This window comes from Taurulus bubalis (genome assembly GCF_910589615.1).
Source record: "Taurulus bubalis genome assembly, chromosome: 2".
Lineage (NCBI taxonomy): Eukaryota > Metazoa > Chordata > Actinopteri > Perciformes > Cottidae > Taurulus > Taurulus bubalis.
In genome coordinates this window covers 41,432,656-41,456,344 of record NC_136590.1, presented here as the reverse complement: position 1 = coordinate 41,456,344, position 23,689 = coordinate 41,432,656, and the positions used below count along the sequence as shown (strand labels likewise).

Sequence of the window (23,689 nt, the reverse complement as noted above, 5' to 3'; positions counted from 1 at the left end):
AGAGTCTGCACTCGCTTTGAGCTTTGTGGCTAAACTAAAACACTCTGCCTCCAAGTGCAGTGTTCATTTAATTATAGACACTATCTTGCCATTAGCAAAAACCAGGCATCATGGATTTTATGTTGTGTGTGTGTGTGTGTGTGTGTGTGTGTGTGTGTGTGTGTGTGTGAGGGTGCAGGAGACACTGCAGGGAGTGAGCACTCACCCTGAGAACGGGCCGAAATGGATCCGTTAGCTACAGGAGGGAATGAAAAGAGGTTGAGTTATTTTGCTGTCAATCAAATCACCTCTAATTAGTCTCAGTGTGTGGCATTCATTATGAACCAAAGTGAAATGTTAAAATCTCCATTTAAAATGAAGCATTTCAGCATCGTGCGACCTTCTGCATACAAACACACACAGACGAATATGGCAGTCTGTCCCATATAAACCATATAATCTTTCACAATGACATCATGGTGTTGAAAACCTCCATCCGATGACTCAAAGACTTATGCAACACATACAGAAGATCTAAAGGTTACCTCTACACTGTGAGTGTTGTCTGTTAGTGTGTGTGTGTGTGTGCTCTTACCCTGGGGTCCTTCTGTAAGAATGTGTGTGGGACGCCTCCTGGTCTTGTGGACACATCAAGTGGATTAGAGGTCTAGAGAGCACCAGACACAGATGGAAAACAAGAATCTCTGTAAATAACTCATAGTTTCTGTTTGTCTAAACATTTTCATGGTTGTTAGGGCTGTTGTGTGTGTGTGTGTGTGTGTGTGAGTACGTGGGTGCGTCCCTGTGTGTCTTACCTTGGGCTGAAACGCGCCCTGCAGCGAGCCGAAAGGCCCGGTCGGGGGGATGACGGGCGGAAGGCCAGACATGGCCGGTGGGTAGGAGTGAAAGAGCTGAGGGAGAGAAGAGGAAGAGGAGGCGTGAGGATGGTTGGGTGTGAGGGAAATGCAGGACAACAGCCAAGTAGGGCAGTGGAGATGGAACAAACACGTTACAGTGACGGATGAACCTCAACTCTCAGTCTTTGTTTGCTGCTTGGGTGGGGAAAGTTGCAAACGATTGCCTACATGTTTCATAAACTGCAATTTTATGAAATATTCCCTGCTCATTCTCGGGTGGATTTAAATTAGGGGAAAAACACTACTTTGATGTGAAAACGAGAATGTTGTAATGCAAGCAAAAACCCACGTAAACCAAAGTGCTCAAGGCTGCCATGAAAGTACCCTGTGGAGAAACAGATAAGTAATCAACCGCTCACTATCACTTCTCTGGTCAATCAGATGAACATTTAGTGGAAGTGCAGAACGTTTTTCATGTCTCTGAACTTGCATGCTTGCATCGCTTTAATCATAGATGGTGCAACAGAATTATTTAAACTCGGGTTGCCAGGATGAGTTATTATTAGAAGCGCTTGAGGAGATGCAGGGAGGCTTTTAAATGCAACTTGTTTCTGCTTGTGCATTGCGTTTTAAGATGTCAGTATGTTTTACAGAGAGGAAATGGCTTCAGGGTATTTGCCGCTATCGTAATAACAGCGAGGAAATACAAAAAAATTCGAAATGAAGCACTAACAACATTCTGCAGCATCTATTTGACCCCGGGGTTGGTCGGAATACCAATGTAGGTTTTTTTCTGATATTAAAATCTTCCTCAAAGCTCAGGTTGAAGGGAAAGCAAACTTTCACGCAGCAGGTGTCTGGAGGCTTAAGCAAACATAGTAGAGGAGTCCAATGTTTACAACAAGTCCCCTTCAGTGAGTGATAAGCCACTGCTGTTAGCAGGCAAATGAAAAGTAGGAGGCACCTCTGTCTCTTTCTGTACTAATTTCTATGCACAACAATTTTACCGTTGCATACATAAGTGCACACATCTTGTGCACCGAAATCTAAAAATCCAGCACTCTTAAATAACCACAACATTTGCCGGGGCTGAAGGGTGATCCAGCTGGTATGTGCTTACAGTGTCCATCAAGAAGAGGATGAGTGATTGCATGGAAACCAGGCATCTGACACACACACACACCTACACACACACAGAGCTCGAACACCAACTTGCATGGGCTGAAATGGCAGAATGGGGAAGCAACACTGTACGCAGGAGGGAAACTCACGCTGTGTCTGTAGAAGGGGTCCACTTTTGTTGGGAATTTTTCAAACTGTAGGAGAAATGAAACAGAGCTCAGTACAAAGTTGCAGGGAAACAGCATTGGCCTTTTACATTCATTTCAGGCCGATACAAAATGCAGCACAAAGTGTATTTTAGGAGTAAAAACATGCTTAGAGATTGACATTATGACTCAAGATCTAAAATGTCAACTGAGATTCAAAGTTTAGCAGCTTCCCGAACCAGGCGGTTTTCATCCGGCCCTCTTCCTCCGAGGTCTGAGAACCTTTTTGTGGGTTCTGAGTCTCATTTGGTCTGCTTTTAGTGTTGCAGCGCAGGCTCAGGGCGAACATTTCCCTAGTCAAGACTAAACACTGCAGCCATAAAGAGCCTTTTTATGGCCTCATTAGCTGTCAGAGGCCTCGCCGTGCTGCCTTTGAGGTATCATCAGAGCCAAGGGAACCCTCTATGGGCCAGACAGTTATGAATGTGTGTGTGTGTGTGTGTATTTGTGTGAGTTTTAGGTCCAGCCGCCCATTGCCTGTGGTCTCCCCCAACAAGCGGTGGGGCTCTTAATGCAAGACATTTGCCAGTAATGAAAACCCCCAAACGAGACCAAATGATGTCATTAAATTCAGAATGAATTAAGTGTATTATGTTCTGAAAGCTGGCTCTGAAGTTAACATGCTTCGGGCGAGTTATTGCCAATTTAGGAAATAACGGCGACTCAAGTCTGGAGTCGTAGAGTATGCCAGAGAAAACACTAGAGCGGCTTTCTGGGAAAATAAAGGCATGATTATAGCGTGGACCGACACACATGGTCATCATTGAAAAGGCAGCCACAGAAGCGCTCAGGCTGCAGTGCACACACACACACACACACACACACACACACACACACACACACACACACACACACACACACACACACACACACACACACACACACAAACTGTCAAACTGTATCAAATCTTCACTCTCAAAACCACAAAGTAAAAACTCCTCCACACATGTAAAATTCGTTAAAAGAAGACATATGAAAACATTTAGTCTCCGGTGATTTTACCCCCTCCAAATTCCAGACAGGTGTGTTCTACTTATCCTCACATTTCTGGCCGGGGTACGCACCATGGGCGGCGCTGGGGTGGGCATGATGGCGTGGGGGAAGGGCGTGAAGGTGTGCTGGTGTGTGTGCTGGTGGGTGTGTTGGTGCTGATGCTGGTGCTGGTGCTGATGCTGGTGCTGGTGGAACTCGGTGCGCAGGTAGGGAGGAGGGCCCAGCGAGGCGCCACGGTCGGCGTTCTGGGAGGCCAGGAAACGGGTGTTGAGCTCCTGGCGCAGAAGTTCTTGCTCTGGAGACGGAGGGAGGAGGGAGGGTTAGGACTGGGTTTGTTAATGACGGGTAGGCCACTTTCAAGTCGTCTAAACTAGGCTGTAGTTCAAGACAAACATATAATACCACTTGTTGTTCATGTGTCTCTAAATCATACATTTAATTACAGTGTAATAGCAGTATTCCTAATTTGTCCCTCAGAGACACCCAGGAGGGCCCCGGACTCCAATGTCAGAGCTACGTATGTCATCAAAAAGGAAGCCATGTCAAAGTGAAAAGAAAAAAAAGAGCACCAGGAAATGTCTGTGATTATCGGCATGTCATTTTAAATGTAAGCGAGGCCCGAGATGATTAGAAGTGTCTGACTGCTGGAACTGTCAAATGCTGTGATTTGATAGACTGCAGGCCCTCTGAGACAACAACATCTGTTGTTCTAATAACCTCAGCGCAGCCTGTGGAGAAGGAATGGATTTCAAGTAATCACTGGCTTTTCTTCTAAATTCAACAAACCGTGCCTTGAGAGATTATATCTGCTCCAGGGTAACCTTATCCTTCCTTTTCCACAGTGACTCACCACGATATTTTTTTTGCATTCATTTCAAGCTTTATTGGGCTGGGAGTGGGGGTGGAATTTTCTCTTCATAAAAATTTCATTAGTATCTTTCGAACGAAATCCAGCGTGTGCCGTTCCGTATTGACCAAATTGATTTCTTCGCACATGAACACTGTTCAAGGTGAACATGGAGGTTCTGGGATCATTGTTACTCTTCCCACACTGACCCTGACATTTAGCTTGACGGCATTGTGTGGAAATGTGCACGGGGTCTGTAATCGCTTTCGCAATGTGTCCTGACCTGCTGGTGGATATTACTGGTGCGTAGAGAGCCGATCAATCACCGCATGACAGAAAGAGTGTGAGCTGTCCACTCGACTATAAACACACAAAACCGCTGGCATGGAGTACACATTGATTTCCATGTATATACTACTCATATGTCTCGGCCGACCAGGCAACCTCATGCAACAACTTGCTAAAATAAGAATCTGCTTTATGTTGTTTTTTTTGTCAGCTAAATGTGCAATCCTCTGCCACACCACTTGGGGGCGATGTGGGGACGCTTGGAAGTAGCTTGGCTTTATTTACCTGAGTAGGCAGTCCCAGCAGCAGGATGTCCGGGTGCTGGCAGGCTGCTAGACGTAAGTGGTGGTGGTGGAGGCAAGGCGGCTGGAGGAGCGAACATATTGGGGTGATGTGGGTGCGGCGAGGACTGCAAGGCAGGGGGGAAGCTGTGGGGGGTGCTCTGGTTAGCCGCCAAGGGCAGCGGGAAGGTGGAGGCTGCTGCCGCCGCCGCCGCAGGAGGAGGAGGAGGCGGGTGATGGGGGAGGTGCAAAGTGGGAGCAGGGGGCCCGTGGGCCTTGGTGCCTGGGGTGCTGCTCCTGCTGCTGCTGCAAAGAGAGAGATAAAAAAAGAGAAAGATGGAGAAAGGAGCCAGGTTAAGCCAGGCGTGATCGCTCAAAATTAACACTTGTTTCTCCACATCCCCTCAGCTCCATCTGCTCCGACGCTCAATTCCCAGCACAGTGTTTTCACACCTCAACTCTCCCCCATTTACAAACGCCTCCCTGCTTCTCCCTCGCGCTTCACAGAATCCAGGGCAACCGTGATCCGTGAAAACACCACATTCACAAACACCCTCCATGCAAATAAACCACCGCTGGCAAGCACAACAGAACGTGCATCTGTCTGTGAACGGCTTCTGTTGAGGCACTTCCTCCAGAGCCAGGTAAGGGAACATGTGCATCGGAAATGGGATGAGAGGGCGTGTGTGCGTATGTGTAAGCAAACAGTCTTTTGTAGCGTGTGTGGGTTTCCCCCGGGGGCGGTCGCAGAGCTCGCGTCTCCACAGCTCGCGCGCCAAAGCCTAAAAGCTCCTTTGCAGCGCCCGCTCTCCGCTGTGGGCCCCGGCTGGGATTATTCACAGCGGGTGCCAGGCTCTGTTGGTGCACTGGCGGACTGGTGGGGCTGGCACAGGGAGAGGGTGGGAAAGCCAAATCCTGAGAGCCTGTGAGGCAGAGCTGTTGTTGGGACTGAGTGGATTCTGAAGGAGTCTTAAAGTAATGGAAAGAGCTTCATAGGGCTCAGTGCCTCTCAACAGACAGACGACGACCAGCTCTACTGTTGTTGTTTTTATAATACGAGTAATGACTGTGATCATGTTGTATTTTGAACATAGAATGTGGAAGACCACTGAGGACCCTTTAAAACTTCCAGAAATGTGAAGTATTTCATATTTCTCCATGACGAATATCACCACTTTCAGCCCATTTTCCTCCTGCTCTCATGCACAAGAATATATGTCAAGGTTGTACAAAGCTATTGCATATACAGCCAGTATAATGGGCTGGCTAATAAATCACAGGCACTCAGGGTGCAGTAAAGCCCTTTTACTCCGTTAATAATCAGTGCTACTGTTTGGCTCAGGGAACTTCAAGCTCTCCTTGATAGCAATTTACATACTGATCGGGCATCATGCGTACTTCCAGCTCAAGAGGCATTATAGTATTTTCAAGTGTATGTGTATATGGAGGTTTTGCCGGCACACAATTTTCTGCATTAGAGCGCACGAGGACATGAGGACATGAGGGATGTGAGTGTTTTTTACAACAGAGGTTGTCTGCTATTAGCCTTACCTGTGACCGTTGAGGCTGGGGCCGTTGTAGGCAGAAAGGGGCCGTGGGTGGCAGCGTGATGGGGGCCGGTGGGGCCCGGCCTGGCTGGGGTGCTGCTGGTGAGGGTGATGGGTGGCGAGGGCGGGCGATGGCGGGTGTGGGTGAAGGCTGGGCGTCGGCGGAGGCCGGGGGTGGGACAGCAGCTCGGGCTGGTGCTGAGGCCGGGGAGGGGGAGGTGGCGAGGGCTCTTGGCCCTGGGCGAGAGGCTGGGCGAGAGGCAGGGCTGCGGGCGTCTGAGGCCTGGGGAGAGCCTCTGAGCGTGCGGGCAGGTTTGTGGAGGCCGGAACCTGGGTAGCGCCGTTTATCTGGGTCCGTTTAGGGGACGGGGGCCGCGGGACGGACGGCTGGGGCAGGGGGAGGGCCTGGGGGGCCGGAGGCTGACTGGGGGTGCTGGGTGCAGGGGCTTGGGGGTCCCTGCAGGTCTCCTGGCTCCTCTCCTGACTGCGCTCTAGGCCTGACACCTGGAGGAGGCCGGGCCCATGAGGCTCCTGGCTGCCATTGGTGGAGAGCACATGGATGCCACAATCTGGAACTGTATAAAACAGAAAGAGAAAGAAAAAAAACTATCTTTAGTTTCAAAGCTGGTGGTCCCTTCCAACACACAATTGTACTGGATTAGACGCTGTTGACAGCCAACAAGATTGGGGCTTTCAGTGAACATACACCAAGCAGAGAGATGCTTCTAACCACCATCTCTCCTGCCGTGTGTGCGCTTTGAGCTGGCAAACTGACACACATCTTTTCCTCCTCCTCCTACGACACACCCTTTCTGGGGTTTGCAGCTGTGCCGGCACAAGCACCAATTCCTGAGCCCTTTCATGCAGCCTTTTAACAGCGTCCCTGGGGACAAGCTACACAGCTGAAATGTGTTTTTCTTGTTCAAGCTGAATCAGTTTATATCGTACACAAAACAACGTCACCTTCATTTCAAGGTTCGAGCTTTTTTCCTCTCTTTTTTCTCTTTACTCCTGCCCCGCCTGGATGAAAGAACTTCCATTTGCCGGACAAATTAAATGTATTCTGGTCCGATTTGTTCACGAGGCTTCAGCATGTGCCTCCCACTGACGGGTGCAGCTGAGATCTATTGTGTATAGAAACAAACTGTGGCAGACTCATTCAAACTGCATTCAGGTTGGCATTGTAATGTGCACAATAGCAGATACTTCAAACCTGACTTTCACTCTTTCACTTCTCCCCCGGGGAAGAAGCCACTTTATCCATATAAAAACGACACAATAATGCTCCAGTAATAATGTCGGCTATTAAAGGATAAGAGCGCTGCATGCATCAATTCACTGCACCATGTCGCATGAAGGATGGCTGAGCATTTAGCTTTCCGTCTGACAAGGTGAGGAGACATTTTATGGACTTTTAGTAATTGCCAAAAAACAGCAATTATCTGCCATTAGAAGTCCTGTTGGGCTCCATTAAGAACAAAGTGTGAATTAATCCAGAGAATGAATAATAACGGCTGTACAATGTTGAAGTCGCACAGAACAACAGCTAATAAGCTGCGTCCAGGGTATTTCTCAGCAGGGACCTTCTCCTACAGAACAAAGTGCTCAGACATCAGCAGTCAGCTTGGCTGCTCCCGAGGGAAAGAGGCTCATGGGGGATGACAGTGCATACATAAACTGTAATTAACTCTCCCGAAGCCTCAGGGAGGTTTAGGGGCTGGAGCGAGGGCTCCTCCTTGTCCTCCTCCCCCTCAGGAAAGCCTGTTAAATCCTTTTACCTGCCAGAGAGGTGTAGATGGGACCCGGTTCTCCTGGGCGGCACTCAAGAGCTGCAGCCTGTCACAGCGGGCTGCCATCTCCCTGACACACGACTCCCTGCAGACCAACCCCACCGGGAGCAGGCTGAGCTAACGGGGCCCTGCCAGAACCGTGGCCCATTAGCATTACAATGCAAAGCGAGGTATTAGCGGTCCCCGGTGCATGCGGTATCGTGGTTTAGGGTCAGAGGAGGTAATTCCTAGTGGAGAATTGCAATCAATATCTACAATAACAGCTCTTGAGTCCTGCTCTGAGTGGGAGAGCTTACAGGGACATCTGCCAGCCTGTCAGGAGACAAAAGGCTGGTTGAAGTGTTTTTGTAATGGTCGACTTTGGACAAGCACAAATAAGAGAAGTGCCCTCATAATGCATGGAGGCGGCAGTTTTTCAAAGCTAACTAATCCTTAGGGAGAAACCGTATCTCTTCTTTGGCAGTCCGCACACAGAACACATCCCCGAACAGGAAAGCCCAGCAGCCCTTAAATCCATCCCCCTCACCCTTGTCAATCTTCTCCACTTACAAATGCTATTACCGGTCAAGAGAGACTGCTTCTCGCAAACAACTTCACCGCAGCAGACGGGGAGAGGGGAAATTCCCACTTCTCAAGTCTCCTGATGCACCTCCCGGTCCCTGAGGTCCACGGCTTGTTTTGAGAATGTGCTAACACGCCAAAAAAAAGAAAGAAGGGGGTGTCTATTCTGGTCATAATGAAGACTCCAGGGCCGGGCGGAGCTGTGAAGGAGAGAAGCGGAGCGTCTGCCAGCCTCCCTCCCGCGAGGGTTCATTTGTCAGTCTTCTTCATCCCTGGAAACAAATAAGCGCAATTCCCGCTTGGGTTGCTCAAAATGCAGAGCCCTGCTGTTTCTCAACGTTTCAGTAGTATTGCTGCTTCTAACTAGTGCGCGTATTCGCGGTGGAGCTCTGCAGCGGAGAATGAGGCCGGAAAAGCTAGAGGCTGGATTTAGGAGGTGAAGGGGGTACAGGAGGGCTTTGTGAGGGTCAGCTGGGTGTGTGTGTGCAGGAAAGCCATTCATTAAGGCTGGATGTCAGGGGACCCAGCGAGGGGCTTAGGGGGATAACTCATTATCCCGGGCTGAGCCATCTCCTTCTGTTCACACACACAAACACCATCACTCCTGATTTGTATCTCCCCATGTGGTGAAAGCTACACTGCAGCATGCAATCATCAGATGGGCTACACCTCTGATCTGGTATAATGTGATAACATGAGAATACCCGTACCAATAACACAGTATGAGGAATGTAGAGGACATCTTTTCGCGAAAAACTGCCACAAGACACAAGCTCCCTTTCAACTCCCCTTAGTCGTTACTGTCCTGCAGTGGCCCACAGCTCATTAGCGCCATGCAGCTGTATTTAGTGTTTGCATTTTTTTTAATGTGCTGCTAATATCACGTTGAGCCTGCAGGGTTAATAGGCCTGTGTATTGGTTGGTTAACGGTCCTTCACCAGCAAGCTATTTGGATTGGCACGAGACAAACGGCTCAAATCTTTGCACGGCGATAACATTCACAGAGGGAGTGAGAGGAGGCCTGGCAACGTGAGATGCACAACATTAGGACGTTTAATATGGTGTCAGGTCATTACTGCAGAACATGAGGGGATTTATTTAGCACACTATATTTCATCGTCTTCCCTGGATACAGCCTGGCCCCATATAAATGATTAACAAACAAGCGGCGACAACATCATCTTTTTAAAAAGGCGCGACTAGCAGGCCGCCACCTGCCCTTTTAAAAAATACATTAGCGTCCAACTCGCGCCAAAACCACTTTGCTAATCTCCCTCTCTCTCTCTCTCTCTCTCATGTGTGTGGGTGGAAATGACAGCCTGGAGACATCTTGACAAATTGATGGCTGTTGAGACCTCTGCGACATCCCAAGCCTCCGGCCCTTGCCGTCACCCCTCTCGTCTCATCTTCCTCGAAATAGCGCCTCGGCGCATTCTAGACCCTCACACTCATTTATGGGATTTCATCCAGGCAGGGGTCGCATAGCTTCAATCACACAAAACCAACAACCTAACACATAGCAGGAGCCGCGAGACTGACAGCTGAGCCGAGGTGAAACGCAGAGAGTGAGCTCTGAAACGCACCGATGCCAGAGCCTCCGAGACGAGGCCGCCGTCTGGCCTAACTACCAGAAAACAGCGCTAATCAAAGCCAGACATGCTGAGCAGCAGGAGATGGAAGTAGCAGCCTTGTCTCAGTTTCTCACTTTATTCACCTTCCTAATGAGGAACACTGCAGTGGTGGGAGGAGCTTTCAGATTCTTTACTGGATCCGAGTAAAGAAACTAGTACCACACTGTGGTTACTAGTAGTATACAAATGATATACAATGGAAATAAATCAAGTAAAAATACATCAAACCGTGCTTTGGTACTTGAATGAAGGGCTATAGCAGTCACAAATACTTAAATCTAAATGATGGTTTGCCTTGAGATGGGGCCCATTTAAGGTTTGTTATGTACCGACACATCAGTGCCTGAACCTTAGTGTTATTAAACTAAATACACGGTCATAAATAGAAGGCAGACCAGAGTTGCTGTGCTGGAGGCGGCGACAGCTGTGCAGTTGTTGAGAGCATCCAGGAAACAGGTGCTAACAGGGAGGGAGGAGCAGGTCTGGAGGGAGGGCAGCAGTCTGCGGTATGGACTCAGGGGCTATGATGCAATGGTTGGTAACCTCTGTGTGCTGACTGCCAGTCTGTCCAGTGCCAGTGCCATGCTGCAACACTAGCTGTTACGGCTGTCATCAGGTGTGGAGGGAGACTGTCCTATTGGGTGAGCAACAAGACTACAGCCAATGGCTCGTGAGGCTGTATTTATGCTCAGCGGTGCTTTGTTCAAAATGCTCATGTCAGCATGCTAACATGCTGATGTTTAGCAGGTGTACTATTTATGGTCATCATGTATTAATTAGCATTAAACCCAAAGTACAGCTGAGACTGATGGGAATGTCATTACATGCAGGTATTTGGTGAGCCGATTATGGGGCTAGATGAAAAGCCAATTGGTTGATCTTCCTGATAGACCTTTCACGCAAAAACACAAATGTCAACCTCGTGGTGGCGCTACTAGAAAAGGATCATCAAATTCATTAGGAAGCATCATCTAGGAATCGTGAATGTGTGAACCAAATGTCATGGCAATCCGTCCAACAGCTTTTAAGATAGACCACACTGGCATCCGAGCATGAATCATAAATAAAGCATGAATCGTAGCTAAAAAACAGTGGTGAGAAAAATAAACACAGTACTATGTATATCAGGGCTCTCAAGTTTTTAAGACAGGTAAGAGTGACATATATATATATATATATATATATATATATATATATATATATATAAAGGCTTTCTAATGAGAGGTGCTGACAACTCCTAAACCCAGAGCTGTCTGTCACAACTGACAGAGCCCTTCCAAGTTGCACTTATTCACCGTCGCCCCTGAAACTCTTGTCCTCCGTCTCCATCTGGTATTCTCTATCACGCTCCCTGTTGTGCAGCTGTAAGCAAATTAATGCCCGAACCTCTCACGGATCACATCGCTCTTCCAGCGGCAACAGTTTTACCACACTCCAGCCGACACAATGCATTTGCAGTAAAATGCACCAAGAAGACGGGGAATCCCAACAAACTGATTCATTTGGTCCAGAGATATTGGTTTGAGAACTGTGTGGGCCGCTGAGGCTGGATTTGCAGCATGTAGACGATGGCGAGAAGTTCTTTCTCTGCTCTTTTTTGTCCTCCGCACACATCTTTGCTTCTTCTCAGAAAACAAGTAAAATACACACAGGGAGACTGTTTGCTCAAGTTGAATCAATTAAAATGCACCCTGTGCTGAACAAGGATTTGTGGCCCTCATTGAAAATCCCATCTCGCATTGGTATGTCTCAGTAAACATTAATTACAATCAGGATCTCCCTCTGTGCTGGGCTTTCAGAAGCTGGTGGAAGAAAAATCTCCCTGAAAGATATTCAGTCCCCAGTTTATGCAGACTGTTTTCGAAGACAATTTGCCTCAGGGCTTAGTCTGGAAACCATTTAGTCCCCGACTAAAACAAGAGAAGGAAAACACAGCAAACGCGGACCTCTTCTATCTCCATATTTTGTCTGACAACAAAATTAGAGATGTAATTGAGCAGCAAGTGTTGACAGTGGTCTGACCTCAGTAGTGGTTTAGACAGCATTTAGCTCCCCAAAGAGCTCCTCGGTCAGGGGCCAGGCTGCTTATTTGTTCTCAATGGAGCCTGCAGTCGCATTAATGGCAGACATCTTTAACAGATCTTCCTCCCACACGGAAGAGAACAATAAACAGCAGGCCGCTCGCTCGCACATGCTCATGAAAGAGCCATTGAGCCAACTTATAACACACTGTCCTTCCTTTTTCTTGACATGTGTTTTGTGTCTTTACAGTAACTTGCCAGATTATGAGGTACACCGACACCCTGTAATGAATGCGGTCCAATACAATAGCCCTATTAATGAAAGCTACCCGGGTTTAAACCTGCAGTGCTCACACACTCGGGAGTCTGTCTTTCTCCAGCGTTCCTCTTCCCGCTCTGGGAGCTCAGTGGTATACCCTGGAGTTCACATTAGTGGATGACATCTGAGCTCAACTCCCACATCTGTGGGATTGGAAGGTGCTTCAGGAGCCCAGATGTTATAATATCCCTCTCTGGTGCTTAAAGTAAGGACAGTCCATCTGCAGAAGCTTTACATTAAATGGTTGATTCCTTTTTTGCCCGCCTTGCTTAAAAGCTCCACGCAAAATGCCTACAAATGTAATGTTTATGAGTGGAAGAGCTGAGACTTGCACTTTGGTCTGATATCAGTTCACGGAGAAGTTAAAACCTTGTGTCGGTAACCTCAGCCGGGGAAGCTTTCTCCCTGATCTCATAGCCAAAGCCTCCAGAGAATCCCCAGTCTATTAGCTCCTTATCCCTCCCTTCTTCTGGCCTGCAGACTTTAACAGCATTAGCCGCTAAGAGCAGTAACACCACACTCTGTGATACCCTCTCAGGTCTCCTGACTGTCAGAGCACCTCACAGCAATGAGTTCACAGCTCACAGGCATGCATGTTGGACATGGCCCAGATGGGAGCTCAGGGCGCTGGGGCCTGACAATGATGGACGCTCCCTTGCTGGCCCTCCCAGACTCTCCGTCATGTCAGCAGCTCTCTTAAGCTCGAGCCCAGAGGGGTGTTGGGTTACACAGTCTGGACATCCTGCCGTGTGGAGGGTCTTGGACTGGAGCTGTTTTATTAGTGCTAGACTCCCGGGGGGTGGCCGTGGAAGGGGAGTAGGGAGCCAAACAGAACTAAAGATGGGGTTGGGGGTTAGGTGAGCGAGCCAACTATTCTGGCTGCGAGAGCGTGACATGTGTAAGAACACCACAGCGTGCCGATATCCCCCCAGTAACACAAACCGCCGCCTTAACAAGCGCTGTTTGAGCAAAAGGCCAAAAGCAGGCGGGAGGCAGGGGTGGGGGAGAGCTGTTAAGCCGCCCCTTTTAACATCTATATTTCATGCCTGTCTCATTCGGTTTATGAATTTTGTATTACAAGCTGGAAAGTCAAAGCAAGTGCGTACGTAAATATAAATAGTGAGTGTATAGGCTGTGATGTCATGGTGTGCGCGGCGGTTAACCGAGACATAAACCCCTGACTCTCTCCTGAGATGTGACGGTGATCCTCTGTGAAATGGTAGCAATCGGGGGGTAATTGGGCTTAGTACGCCACTGAATGTTCTGAGCTCTTCTGACAGATGCGAGCGCCATAGTGGAGCGGCTGCCAGACCGCTGGGTACAAGCACTTACACATGTTTACAGTACAGCACAGAGCGCGACCTACCTTCGCTGGTATCCATCCGTGCTCCATTCATACTCTGTCTGGTAGAGCCAGTGTGCACTGTCTCCTCTCTCTCGTCATAATGAAGCCATTTACTAACGGGGAGCTGCAGCGACGGCACTCTTCCACCCACGGAGGCTCTGATTACAGCTGCTCCTGTAATGGCTCTTAACTGGTTTGCTCTCACCCCACCAGCATGTGGAAAGTCTGCTGCCTGAGACAGCTCCTGACGCCTAAATCGTATATATATATATATATATATCCCTGAGGGTGTGAGGTCAGGCTGGAGGGAACGTAACAGGAGAAGAGCTGGGTCAGGGCCTCGATGACGGGCATGCTGGCACAGGTGGACCGCCAGAAGGGGTGGGCGGAAAGCTGGCCAAGGGGCCAGACTTCTCCTGCCAAGGGGCCGGTGCAGGGCAGCCCTCAGGGGGACACTCGCTGCCCGCGGCTGACAGATCCTTCGCGGGTTTGGCTGTCATGCCCGGGCTCACCGAGGCTTTGAAATAACAGCAGCGTGTAATGGGGATCCAGCCAGTGCACAGCATTTGGTCAGCGCACGCCATCACAGTGGTGTCAAACTACACCGAGAGACAAAGGCAGCGGTGGAGCGAGCCCGACCATCTGACCTCAAACATGTCACATGTACGTAAGCCAGCTGATGGGGCTTCTCACCGGGCCTGATGTCTCTACTGGTGACGAGTGAGAAACGGTAGGTGTTGGTGCTTTGGGTGCATGTCGTTCCCCAGAGAGACGCGCAGACGTCTCGTGGACGGCCGGTGAAGAGAGACGCTTGCTGACATGTATACGGCACTGTGGGCCTCTCAGCAGCCGCTGCACTCTGTCACCCCTTTGCCCGGTCAACGTCACAGTAGCGCGCACATTTAACCAGAACCATGGATAACGCACCTCTTCAGTGATTGTTCTCCCTCTCTTCTAAATCATTTCAAAAACGACTGACAAACCCTCCTCATGAAACAGTGACATAAATGGTTTACGGCCATGTTTCGTAGCCTGCAGTCGTCTTATTTACGGCCTACATGGGCACCTTGCAACATTTCTTGTCGCTGACATTATACGTCGATCAGCGGAGTGGCGTGAAACCGCCAGGAGGTATTGGTCCAGTGTGCTGATCTTGCAAAGGGCAGACCTGTGCAAATAACAGCAAAACAACGGTACTTTGGTGTTATTTATTAACTTAAACCCCTCATCCTCATTTCTACGTGCAGACATTTACAGCTGAAAGGCATGGCGGGCCACAACTCAGAAGCGTAAAGCGCCATTGACTCCCATTTGTCAATAAAAACGTATTGACAAATGGGCACCTTTGCCGCTGCAAAAGTGCGCGCTGATATGCATTCCTGCTCACGGCTGGAGAAAAGAACTGTGTCTTATTTATGTGTTGAAATGCACCAAAGTGAGGAGAAAATCTCAAAGTATCCTTCAAGAAAACAGGGTGCTTTTAAATTTAGGGTTGAAAGGATTTGACTTGGTATGTGATGGGAACTCAAAGACGTGCCGTTATAATCCACCACTGACTCGTGCCCCTAGCCTAAACACGGCTTCACATGCCTCCCGCCCACCAAAGGCAATGTGATAAGTACAATGTGCAGGCGCCTTTTCAGTGTCTGAGGAATGTTGTTTAACGTGACAAATCACTCACCCAGAGCAAAAATAAATTAGTCGGAAAAAAAACAACCAGAGTATTTCAAAACCCACTGGCTGGCACTGCCACATGTGTTTCCTGTCAGTCACTGTGGCAGCTCAGAGGAACAATAGACAATCGCCTGTTGGGCCAACAAAACTTCAAACACAGACATGCCGAAATCTCAGTTACAGCCACATGCTCATAAAAACCCAAACCCGCTCATAAACACCTTGTTGCGCGCACACACACACACACACACACACACACACACACACACACACAAACTCTACCAGTCAGCAGGTCCAATGCCACTCTGGTTGCTCTACTGTGTGTCCGCTGCCTAGATCTGTTCAGTGTTGGCCTGTCCTCCATGCAGCCCGGTCAGCTAAGCTCATGCGGACTGTACCAAACCAGTATACAGGGGCGGGGTCTTTTTAATGGTACTAGCTCCTCTGAGGTGATACACAACCGTGGCTCTATCCTTCTTTTCTTTTGAGACTCTCCAATTGTGTCACGTGTTGTTGCTGCTCTGCTCAGCAATTGTGGCCAGCGTAGAAGAAGCCCAGTTTTCTTTTTCCCTCTTGCTGCTGCTCTCCCCCTGTGCCTTTCTTCAGCCAGGAGGCATGAGGTATGAGAGTAACTGGCTCGCAGCAATAAGGAGAGTGACAGCCCGAGCTGACACACTGACACCAACATGATTTCACCGGGGAGAGCTGGATAGAAAAATCGGTCCCCAGAGAGTCATCAGTCTGGGCCTCTTTCACCCTCCTTCAAATGGGGCCGACCGCTTGTACACACATACACACCGGCTGCTCGCACGGTTCAGATTCAATGTGGCCTGCACCGGAGTGTTAAAACGCTATGACGAAAAAAGTCCTCCCAGAGAGGGCAATGAATGCGTGGATCAAATGTCTGGAAATCTGGTGAAGTATCAATTTGCATGTAGCATTTTTTTTGCCTCTTAAATCTTCATCGGCGTTGCAGAAGCAGCCGACGCGTCTACAACGTGCATGTGTGTGCGTACGTGTCAAGTGCTGTCTCATTACCCCCGTGCTCAGGTTTCACTGCAGTCGGATTAGTGGAACACCGGCGGCAGAAACGAAGCCGTTAATGGCCGCCTCTCCTCGCCTCGCCTCTCCTCTCCTCTCCTACTTTCATCCCTCTTTCCCTCAAGCCTGGAAATGCTGTGTGGTCTGTTGATGGCGGTGGTAAACACACCCATCGCTCACAAAAGGGGAAGCAGGGAGATGTAACCAGGCCTAATTTCTCACCCGCCTCCCTCCTACTCGCGGCCCTCCTTTTCAGGAAACCTCAGTGCAGCCACATCAACATGCTTTTCAAAATAACACCACAAATTAGCCGAGAGCTGTTGGCAAGCTTCGGGGCGATGAGCTATGGCTGTGGGACTGCGATGCTTGGCAATGGGAGGGTTAGTGTCGGGGAGGCTGGTTGGGATCAGAGCCGTTTATTTGAACTGCACTGTCGTCCAAACAGTCAGCTGCCTCTCTGCTCCCTCGTCAAGCCTCAGAGCTTAAGCTAGGATTGTGTTGTCGGTGGGGAGAGAACAACTTGATATCCCCCCCTTGGACAGCAGCCGCCCCGAGCTTGGGTTACTTTAGGCGAACAATGCGGCCTCTGTCCACGGCCTCTTACTCGGTGAAGACATGAGCTCAGACAGGCTCGCCAGTGTCAGGCATGGCCATGGGATTCATACATCACAACGCCACACTGCTCAGTGGGGTTTAGGGGGAAAGCTTCCAAACACGGCTTCCCAGCTTTGCCTCTAAATGGCCCAGCAGAGCCCGGTCTCAGTGTGCTAAGAGCTAAACCAGACGCGCAGCCCAAAACCGGCGCTACACCCCGTTTGCTCTTGGCTAGAAAGGCCTGAATAAGCAATCCCTTTTGGGATTTTTGTTTTTTTTTGTACAACAGTGTTTACAGTAAAACCTGATGCGTGGAATAAAGAGGGGATGCTGGAACCCCCGATCACCCCCCCACAGGAGCAGCTTAATGCACAACAGATGGGTTTGGGAAGGCTTCAAAGAACCGCGGCCAAAGGCCAGAGATGAACCGAGGAATGGAGATAAAATCCTGTTCCACTTTAAAAAAACATCTATACCAAATGCACATGCTTTCAAATGTCCTTTCCAGGATACTAATACAACTTTACAAACACACTCGCACATCACCCACAGCAATTTAACCACGTCCTGTCCACCCATTGGTCACAACAGTCCTTTTTCACAGCCGACATTTTGACACCTGTGCTTTTCCTTACTAGCACAGGTGTTACTGATAACACTGATAGTGTTTCCGTACTATTCAGGTGCTCCAGTGACAGTGAGCCCTCATGCGCAGTACACCTGGACCCTGAAATCCAAGCGAGCTAAATGGAATTCAGCCATCATCCATTTCATTACACCTGATCTTTTCAAAATGTCCTCCGTTTAAAAAAAAGGCCCATCTACCTTGAGGGTCACACGCAACACCAGGGGGCGATGTTGCACTAAAGGTCGGACTGCCCCATTCCTACTTCCCAGCTCTGCTGGTAGCAGTCAGTAAGTAGCCTGTGGAAAGGGGCTGAGACAAATGAAAGCCAGGCAATGTGTGTGCAGAGCAGAAACACATGCAAGGGATCTGAAAACTGCTGCTAACAAACCGGGATCCTGCTCTATAGTCCTCTCTAATCTGCCCTGCGGCTCATCTGGGCTTTTTTTTTTCTTCTCCCTTCTGCCCTGCATATTTATGAGGCTCAGAGATGGTGAGAAAAAAAGATAACCTCCTTTCTTGTGGGAGCAATTAAAGCTTTGCTATCATCAATCCTTCTCAGAGTCCTCATGCTCTGTCTCTCTCCCAGCTTTTTGTGTCTCTTAAAGGCTTTCACCTCACCAGCATTGACCCTTGTCTGGTACCGAGGGAGTGGAGAGGGAAACAGAAAGAATCCTTCTCCAGACCTTGTAGAAATCAATCAAACAGCAGTAGATGTTGTTGAACCACAACGTTTGACTCGAAGCTTTCACATACATGATTCCTACAGCTACAGTTCAGGATTACAGAGATTGCAGCAACGACCATTTATTTGATGCAACAAAAACACGGTGGCAACGCCCTGCAGGGTCTGAAGAATCCAACTAATTCCTTGATGCTTTACAGTTAAACATCTTTAGTATGGGTGGCCTTCCGGCATTGTTTTGTCTGATAAACTCTCCATGACCATATAATCCAAAATGGGTGGTTCTATAAACTTTGGGTCGTCATTCATTCATCATTTTATTTCAAAGAGAGACCAAATCCTGCTTCATGCTGCTCAAAGCAGCACCTCCGGGGTGAATCGTTTCACAGTGAACACTTACATCTTATCCGCTGTGTTAATCCCATCTCCCATTTTTTATTTTATTTATTTCAGAACGTGTGCCTGCGAAGCTGCTCTGCTCCATTTCTGGGACACGGGGGCCCTCAAGTTATTCAGAACCCAAATCAGTTTGCTACAATAACATCATCAGACAGCAGCGGTTACTTAAAAACACAGAGATTTGGAAAGGCGGCGAGGTGGAAATGGCTCAGGGGGGTGGAGACCTTGAGAAGAGAAAAGACAGACAGAAGAGTGGATTATAGCAGACCAGCACTCCTGCTGTTGTGCACGCACACATGTGCTCACGCAGTATTTTGCGCATACGCCTCTAAGGCACCATGAGGCCTCATTAAAGGCGGCCCGCTCTCTCTCCCTCTTTGCCAATGTCACCCCTACCGCAGGGACCAAAGACTGACACAGGCATAATTGGCCTGAACACACCAACAGTGCACTGGGAATGGCTGGGTCTTGATAAGTGGTGTGTGTGTGGGTTTTTTGACCCTGTTAATGCTGCAAAGTTGGCAGGAGAGTGGCTGATGTCACATTGCATCAGTGGGTGCTGGTGATGGTGATGGGGGAGGATCTCTCCTGGGTAGAGGAGACTGGTGCTTTCAACAGCTCCATCCACCCGTCCACTTCCACAAGTCTGTAGCTTCTCCATCGCCAACACGCGTCAAGGACACGGCGACAATAAAACACAGAAAATAGAAAGATGCTTCCGCTCAAACTAAAGCCTTGCCAAAACCCTTTATTTGACAATTAAAATGTATTTAGGCGAAGCTAAAACATGAGACACAAGAACATCACAATAAAAACCAGAAGAAAAATAAATCTGGTGTCTTTCTCATTAAAATCCTCAAAGTCCTTCTACTTTACCTATAAAAAACATGCCACAGAGTTATCTCAGAGACCGGAGAGAAACAGACGTGCAGTATAGAGTTGCTCACCATTCAACGCTGACTGGCTGCTAAACCGCTGCATATCTCGGTGAGGCAGACCCGAGGGGGCCAGCAGGAAAACTAAGGCCTTTCACTTTGATCTCTGGACTGCAGCCCATTTAAATGTTTGTGTTTGAGATGTAGACCTTTCATTTTGGGGCTGATGGGTTCCAGGCTCTTTGGGTTTAGCGTGGCATGTCGGATATCGCCGTGTTTACACAGTCTCCCTCCAGCTCTCCTGGTGCTGAAATAAGTGCATTAAGATGGATGGATTTACTTAGTCTCTAACCTCGGGTCTCGGGGAACAAACTCTGAATGACCTCTTTGTGTTGCTGGAGTGGATGGCAGACTGGCCCACACTGCTGTATGTGTGTGTGTGTGTGTGTGTGTGTGTGTGTGTGTGTGTTTGTGTGTGTGTGCACCAACAGACCCATTCACAACATCTCCTTTAAAACGGATCCCCAATCAACTAACCTCTGTTTGGGTACCAATGAGACCTGTGCATACAGTAGTTACCTGACTGAGTTATTTACCAGAAATTCCAGAATAAGACTTGATTGCATATGTTTTGACATAAAATAAGACATGCACTATGGTAAAGAAAGACGATAAGTAATTAATCACAATGCATAAAGGTCTGTTGGGGTCTTTCTTGGCTACAAACTTGATGGAATCTCTTCGTTGAAACCAAACCAAGAAGTCTGGAAGACCAACCCTTTGCTGCTCTGACCAGGACTCATCAGCACATTTAATGATTTGGAAATACGTACAGTGCCATATATCTCTGCCTGCAGACAGAAACAGTAAATGTGAGCTAGAGGCATGGGGGCCGGGCCATTGTTTGCGACAGCGAGGCAGTAAATCAGCCAGCGCTATCCTTGATTTGTTAACCTTTGTTTGTCTGTGTCAGCAGATGAGGCATGGCTGGAGCGGCCCCTTTCATGGTCATGAATTACAGCCTCTCTCGGTAGTTACGGCCATGGAGAGAAAGAAGAGGGCAGGCCTTCCCACTGTGCAGCACAGGATATTGAGCTTCCCTTTACCCCCTTGGAGATGCACTAGATTGCTCCGAGCGGGGGCCGGGTAACCCACAGAGCAAGGACCACTGGGTAAACGCCTGGAGTCTGCTTCGGTGACCTGAATCCTTCAGATCCCTGACTTATTACTCCAAACATGCACGGTTATTAAATATCAAAAGAGGCTTTTTATTTGAATTAAGCTTGTGTTTGAGCCAAAACAACAACGCTTTATTCCAGCAGTTATGTTACGGGGCAACGCGACCTCTCTGTGGCCCCGCCGGGGGGGAAAAAAGACCGTCCTTGACTTTGCCGGTTCATCAGAACGCAGGAATGGCCAAACGGGAGTCAGGTCATCTGTGCATCAGGCCAAGTTCCACAGGCAGCCCTGATTCCTTGACACACAAACCCACGCAGACGGCAGAGGTCAGCGCGAGGTCGTACCAACCTGGGGCCGTAAACCAACACTGGTGCCGTGAAAGGCCAACCTTCTCTCACCAGTCCACTGAATGAGTTAGGGAGCAGCCTGGGTGATTTGCGGCGTGATTGCTGCTCTTATATCACTTGAGATTATAGCAGGTGGCGGCTCACCGCCTGGAAGTACACGCGGCTCCATCAGCGGTCCGCCTCTCAGGAAACGGAGAGAGAATGAGGCGAAGAAAGAGAAAAACAAGCCCTCAGCTTCCTCCCACACAGCAGTAATATGCTCACAGGCAATTTCGCTGCCAGCAGAGCTCTCTATGACAATCCAGGGAGCTCTTCAGCTCTGATATCCGCCACAAAAGTTCACCTCCGCTTTTCTCTCTATTTTTTTTTTGATTTTTTTTAAACAATGCCATCAGCGCCGCAAATTACCCCTTCCACATCGCACATTACTCTCTCCCCCGGTGACAGACGCACTCAAGCCCGACACACTTCACCAGCGGCGCTCTTCACGCCGGTGTCGGCCCCGGGTCTCGCTGTAGCACCGCTTCATTTTCACATTAACTCTAGTAAAGCATGGTGAAATCAGTGTTGTGGCCCAGCACTTCAATTCACCCCCACACTGAACTCGGTCTCGCATTGTAGACACAGCTGCAGGAGATGTCTCACGAGGGACTAGCTTCACCGATATACCTACCGGATGGAATTCTCCACCATTGGTAGCTTCTAAAACATTTTTCCTATATTTGTTGAAATTCTCATTATATCCCAACCGCAATCCATATGAAGCCCGGCAGGGTTTTACATTCACGATGATCAATTTGGGGGAGGGGCCTGAGACTTGGCAACTTTTGGAGCTAGCGTGGCTAGCTACTTTCATTGGAAAGAAGTTGGCAACACTGGGCTGGCTTTTTAGGTTGGATCTTTTTTTTTTTTTATCTAGCGTAGGCTACGCTTGTTTCTCAAGATTACCGACCCCCGGCTTTAAAATGAAAAAAATGTCACTGTGGTAAAAGGCCATTCAACATGCTCTCAAAGGATTGTGGCTTTACTTATTCCATTGTCCAGATTTATTTTCAATGTTAGCCCAACACATCTTTTCTACTCTAAATAGGTTCCACACAACCCTCTTTTAATAGATGGCACTGCGGAGCTTTTTTTAAAATGTCATCCAGCATTATCCTAATCTTGCTGCTGGGGCCCAGCTCCCCAAACAATGCACAGTGAGCTTTAGTCTCTGCTCTCCAAAGACTTAGCGGAGTCTTTCGGACGGCTTGTGGATTGACAATTTCATAAAGGATGGGAATGTAACCGGGCGACGAGATATGACTGCCCTGGGACGGCGCTTTAATCGTCTGATAGATCTGTCTGCGGGCCTTTGTGGTGACACGGCGCGCTGGTTTCATCATCAGTATCGGTGCAACCCAGCACTTCACTCCACTCCCTGGACAGCAGTCACCGTCTTAACATGGCTTGGTTACCGACCTCCACCCACGCTGCCTTGGAAGCAGCGGAGACTTTACAAAATTGTTTATTTCGCCGCCGGCAAATAGACTACTACACCGCCATCTTTTCGAAGGGTGCTTTACTCTCCTGCACAGCAAATGAATCAGGTTAGCTGGCGCTGACACCTGCGGGGCACATTGACAAGCGCAGTAATTAGAGCTAACATTTAATGACTCTTAGTTAATGGAATCCATTCCTGGGTACACTGAACCCGGAGCGAGCAGGAAGGAGGGAGGAAAACAGCGAGGCAAGCGGAGAGCGACAGTGACTTTAAGCCAACTACGGTTGTCTGGCGTGGAGGTGACGGCGACAGACGAGGGGAAGAAAACAAATCAACGTCTGCTGACCCAAAAGCTACATGCTCATCAGTTGGATTTTCTTTTTCAAAATGCAGTGTTAGCCGCGGGCAAGAAGACAGAGAGAGAGGGAGAGAGAGAGAGAGAGAGAGAGAGAGAGAGGGGAAAACACATTATGGCTTTTGAGAGAGCATGAAAAATACACTGTAATTATTGAGTAGGTGAGAAGGCTGTGAGATTAAAAGATGAGAGACCAGCGCAAAGGCTTCAAAGAGACCTGAGGTTGCCCTGGGCTGATCTCCAGTCTTTCTGCAGAGAATAAAAGCCAACAGTCAGTCATTACCGAAGCTGCACAGCAGCTGAATTACAATGGCCTTCCCTGTGCTCTGTTGGTTTAAGATATAGTCACGTGCCTTACTTTTGTCCCCATCCGTCACAATGTTATTCATAATAATCGCACTCAATCTGAAATAAGCGTTTGGCTCATCTGCCAAAAACATTGTGTCATAGAAATGTCAAGCTATTTGGTATATTTGTATGTCTTACTAAAAACCTGATTTATTCATCAAAGGCCATTTTTCCAGCTTTTGATATTTGGCGCATTTATAAAAAATGTCTGAATTGTGAGTAAAGCTGTTACACCACTGTCTATAGATTTCACCACTCAAATATTCAAGTTGCTCCGTTTCACTGCGACTGTTGCTT

General features: G+C 48.6%; 1 protein-coding gene across 1 annotated transcript in view; it reads right to left on the bottom strand.

Moving 5' to 3' along the window:
• Positions 1–23,689, bottom strand: part of auts2a (activator of transcription and developmental regulator AUTS2 a) — a gene marked incomplete at its 5' end in the record, with an annotated part of 286,453 nt that overhangs the window by 5,404 nt on the left and 257,360 nt on the right. The window contains 7 exons of the mRNA XM_079234783.1: positions 206–235; positions 575–646; positions 795–890; positions 2,108–2,152; positions 3,208–3,452; positions 4,578–4,879; positions 6,125–6,695. Of these exons, the coding sequence (XP_079090909.1) occupies positions 206–235; positions 575–646; positions 795–890; positions 2,108–2,152; positions 3,208–3,452; positions 4,578–4,879; positions 6,125–6,695 (1,361 nt within the window). The remainder of the gene's footprint in view (positions 1–205; positions 236–574; positions 647–794; positions 891–2,107; positions 2,153–3,207; positions 3,453–4,577; positions 4,880–6,124; positions 6,696–23,689) is intronic.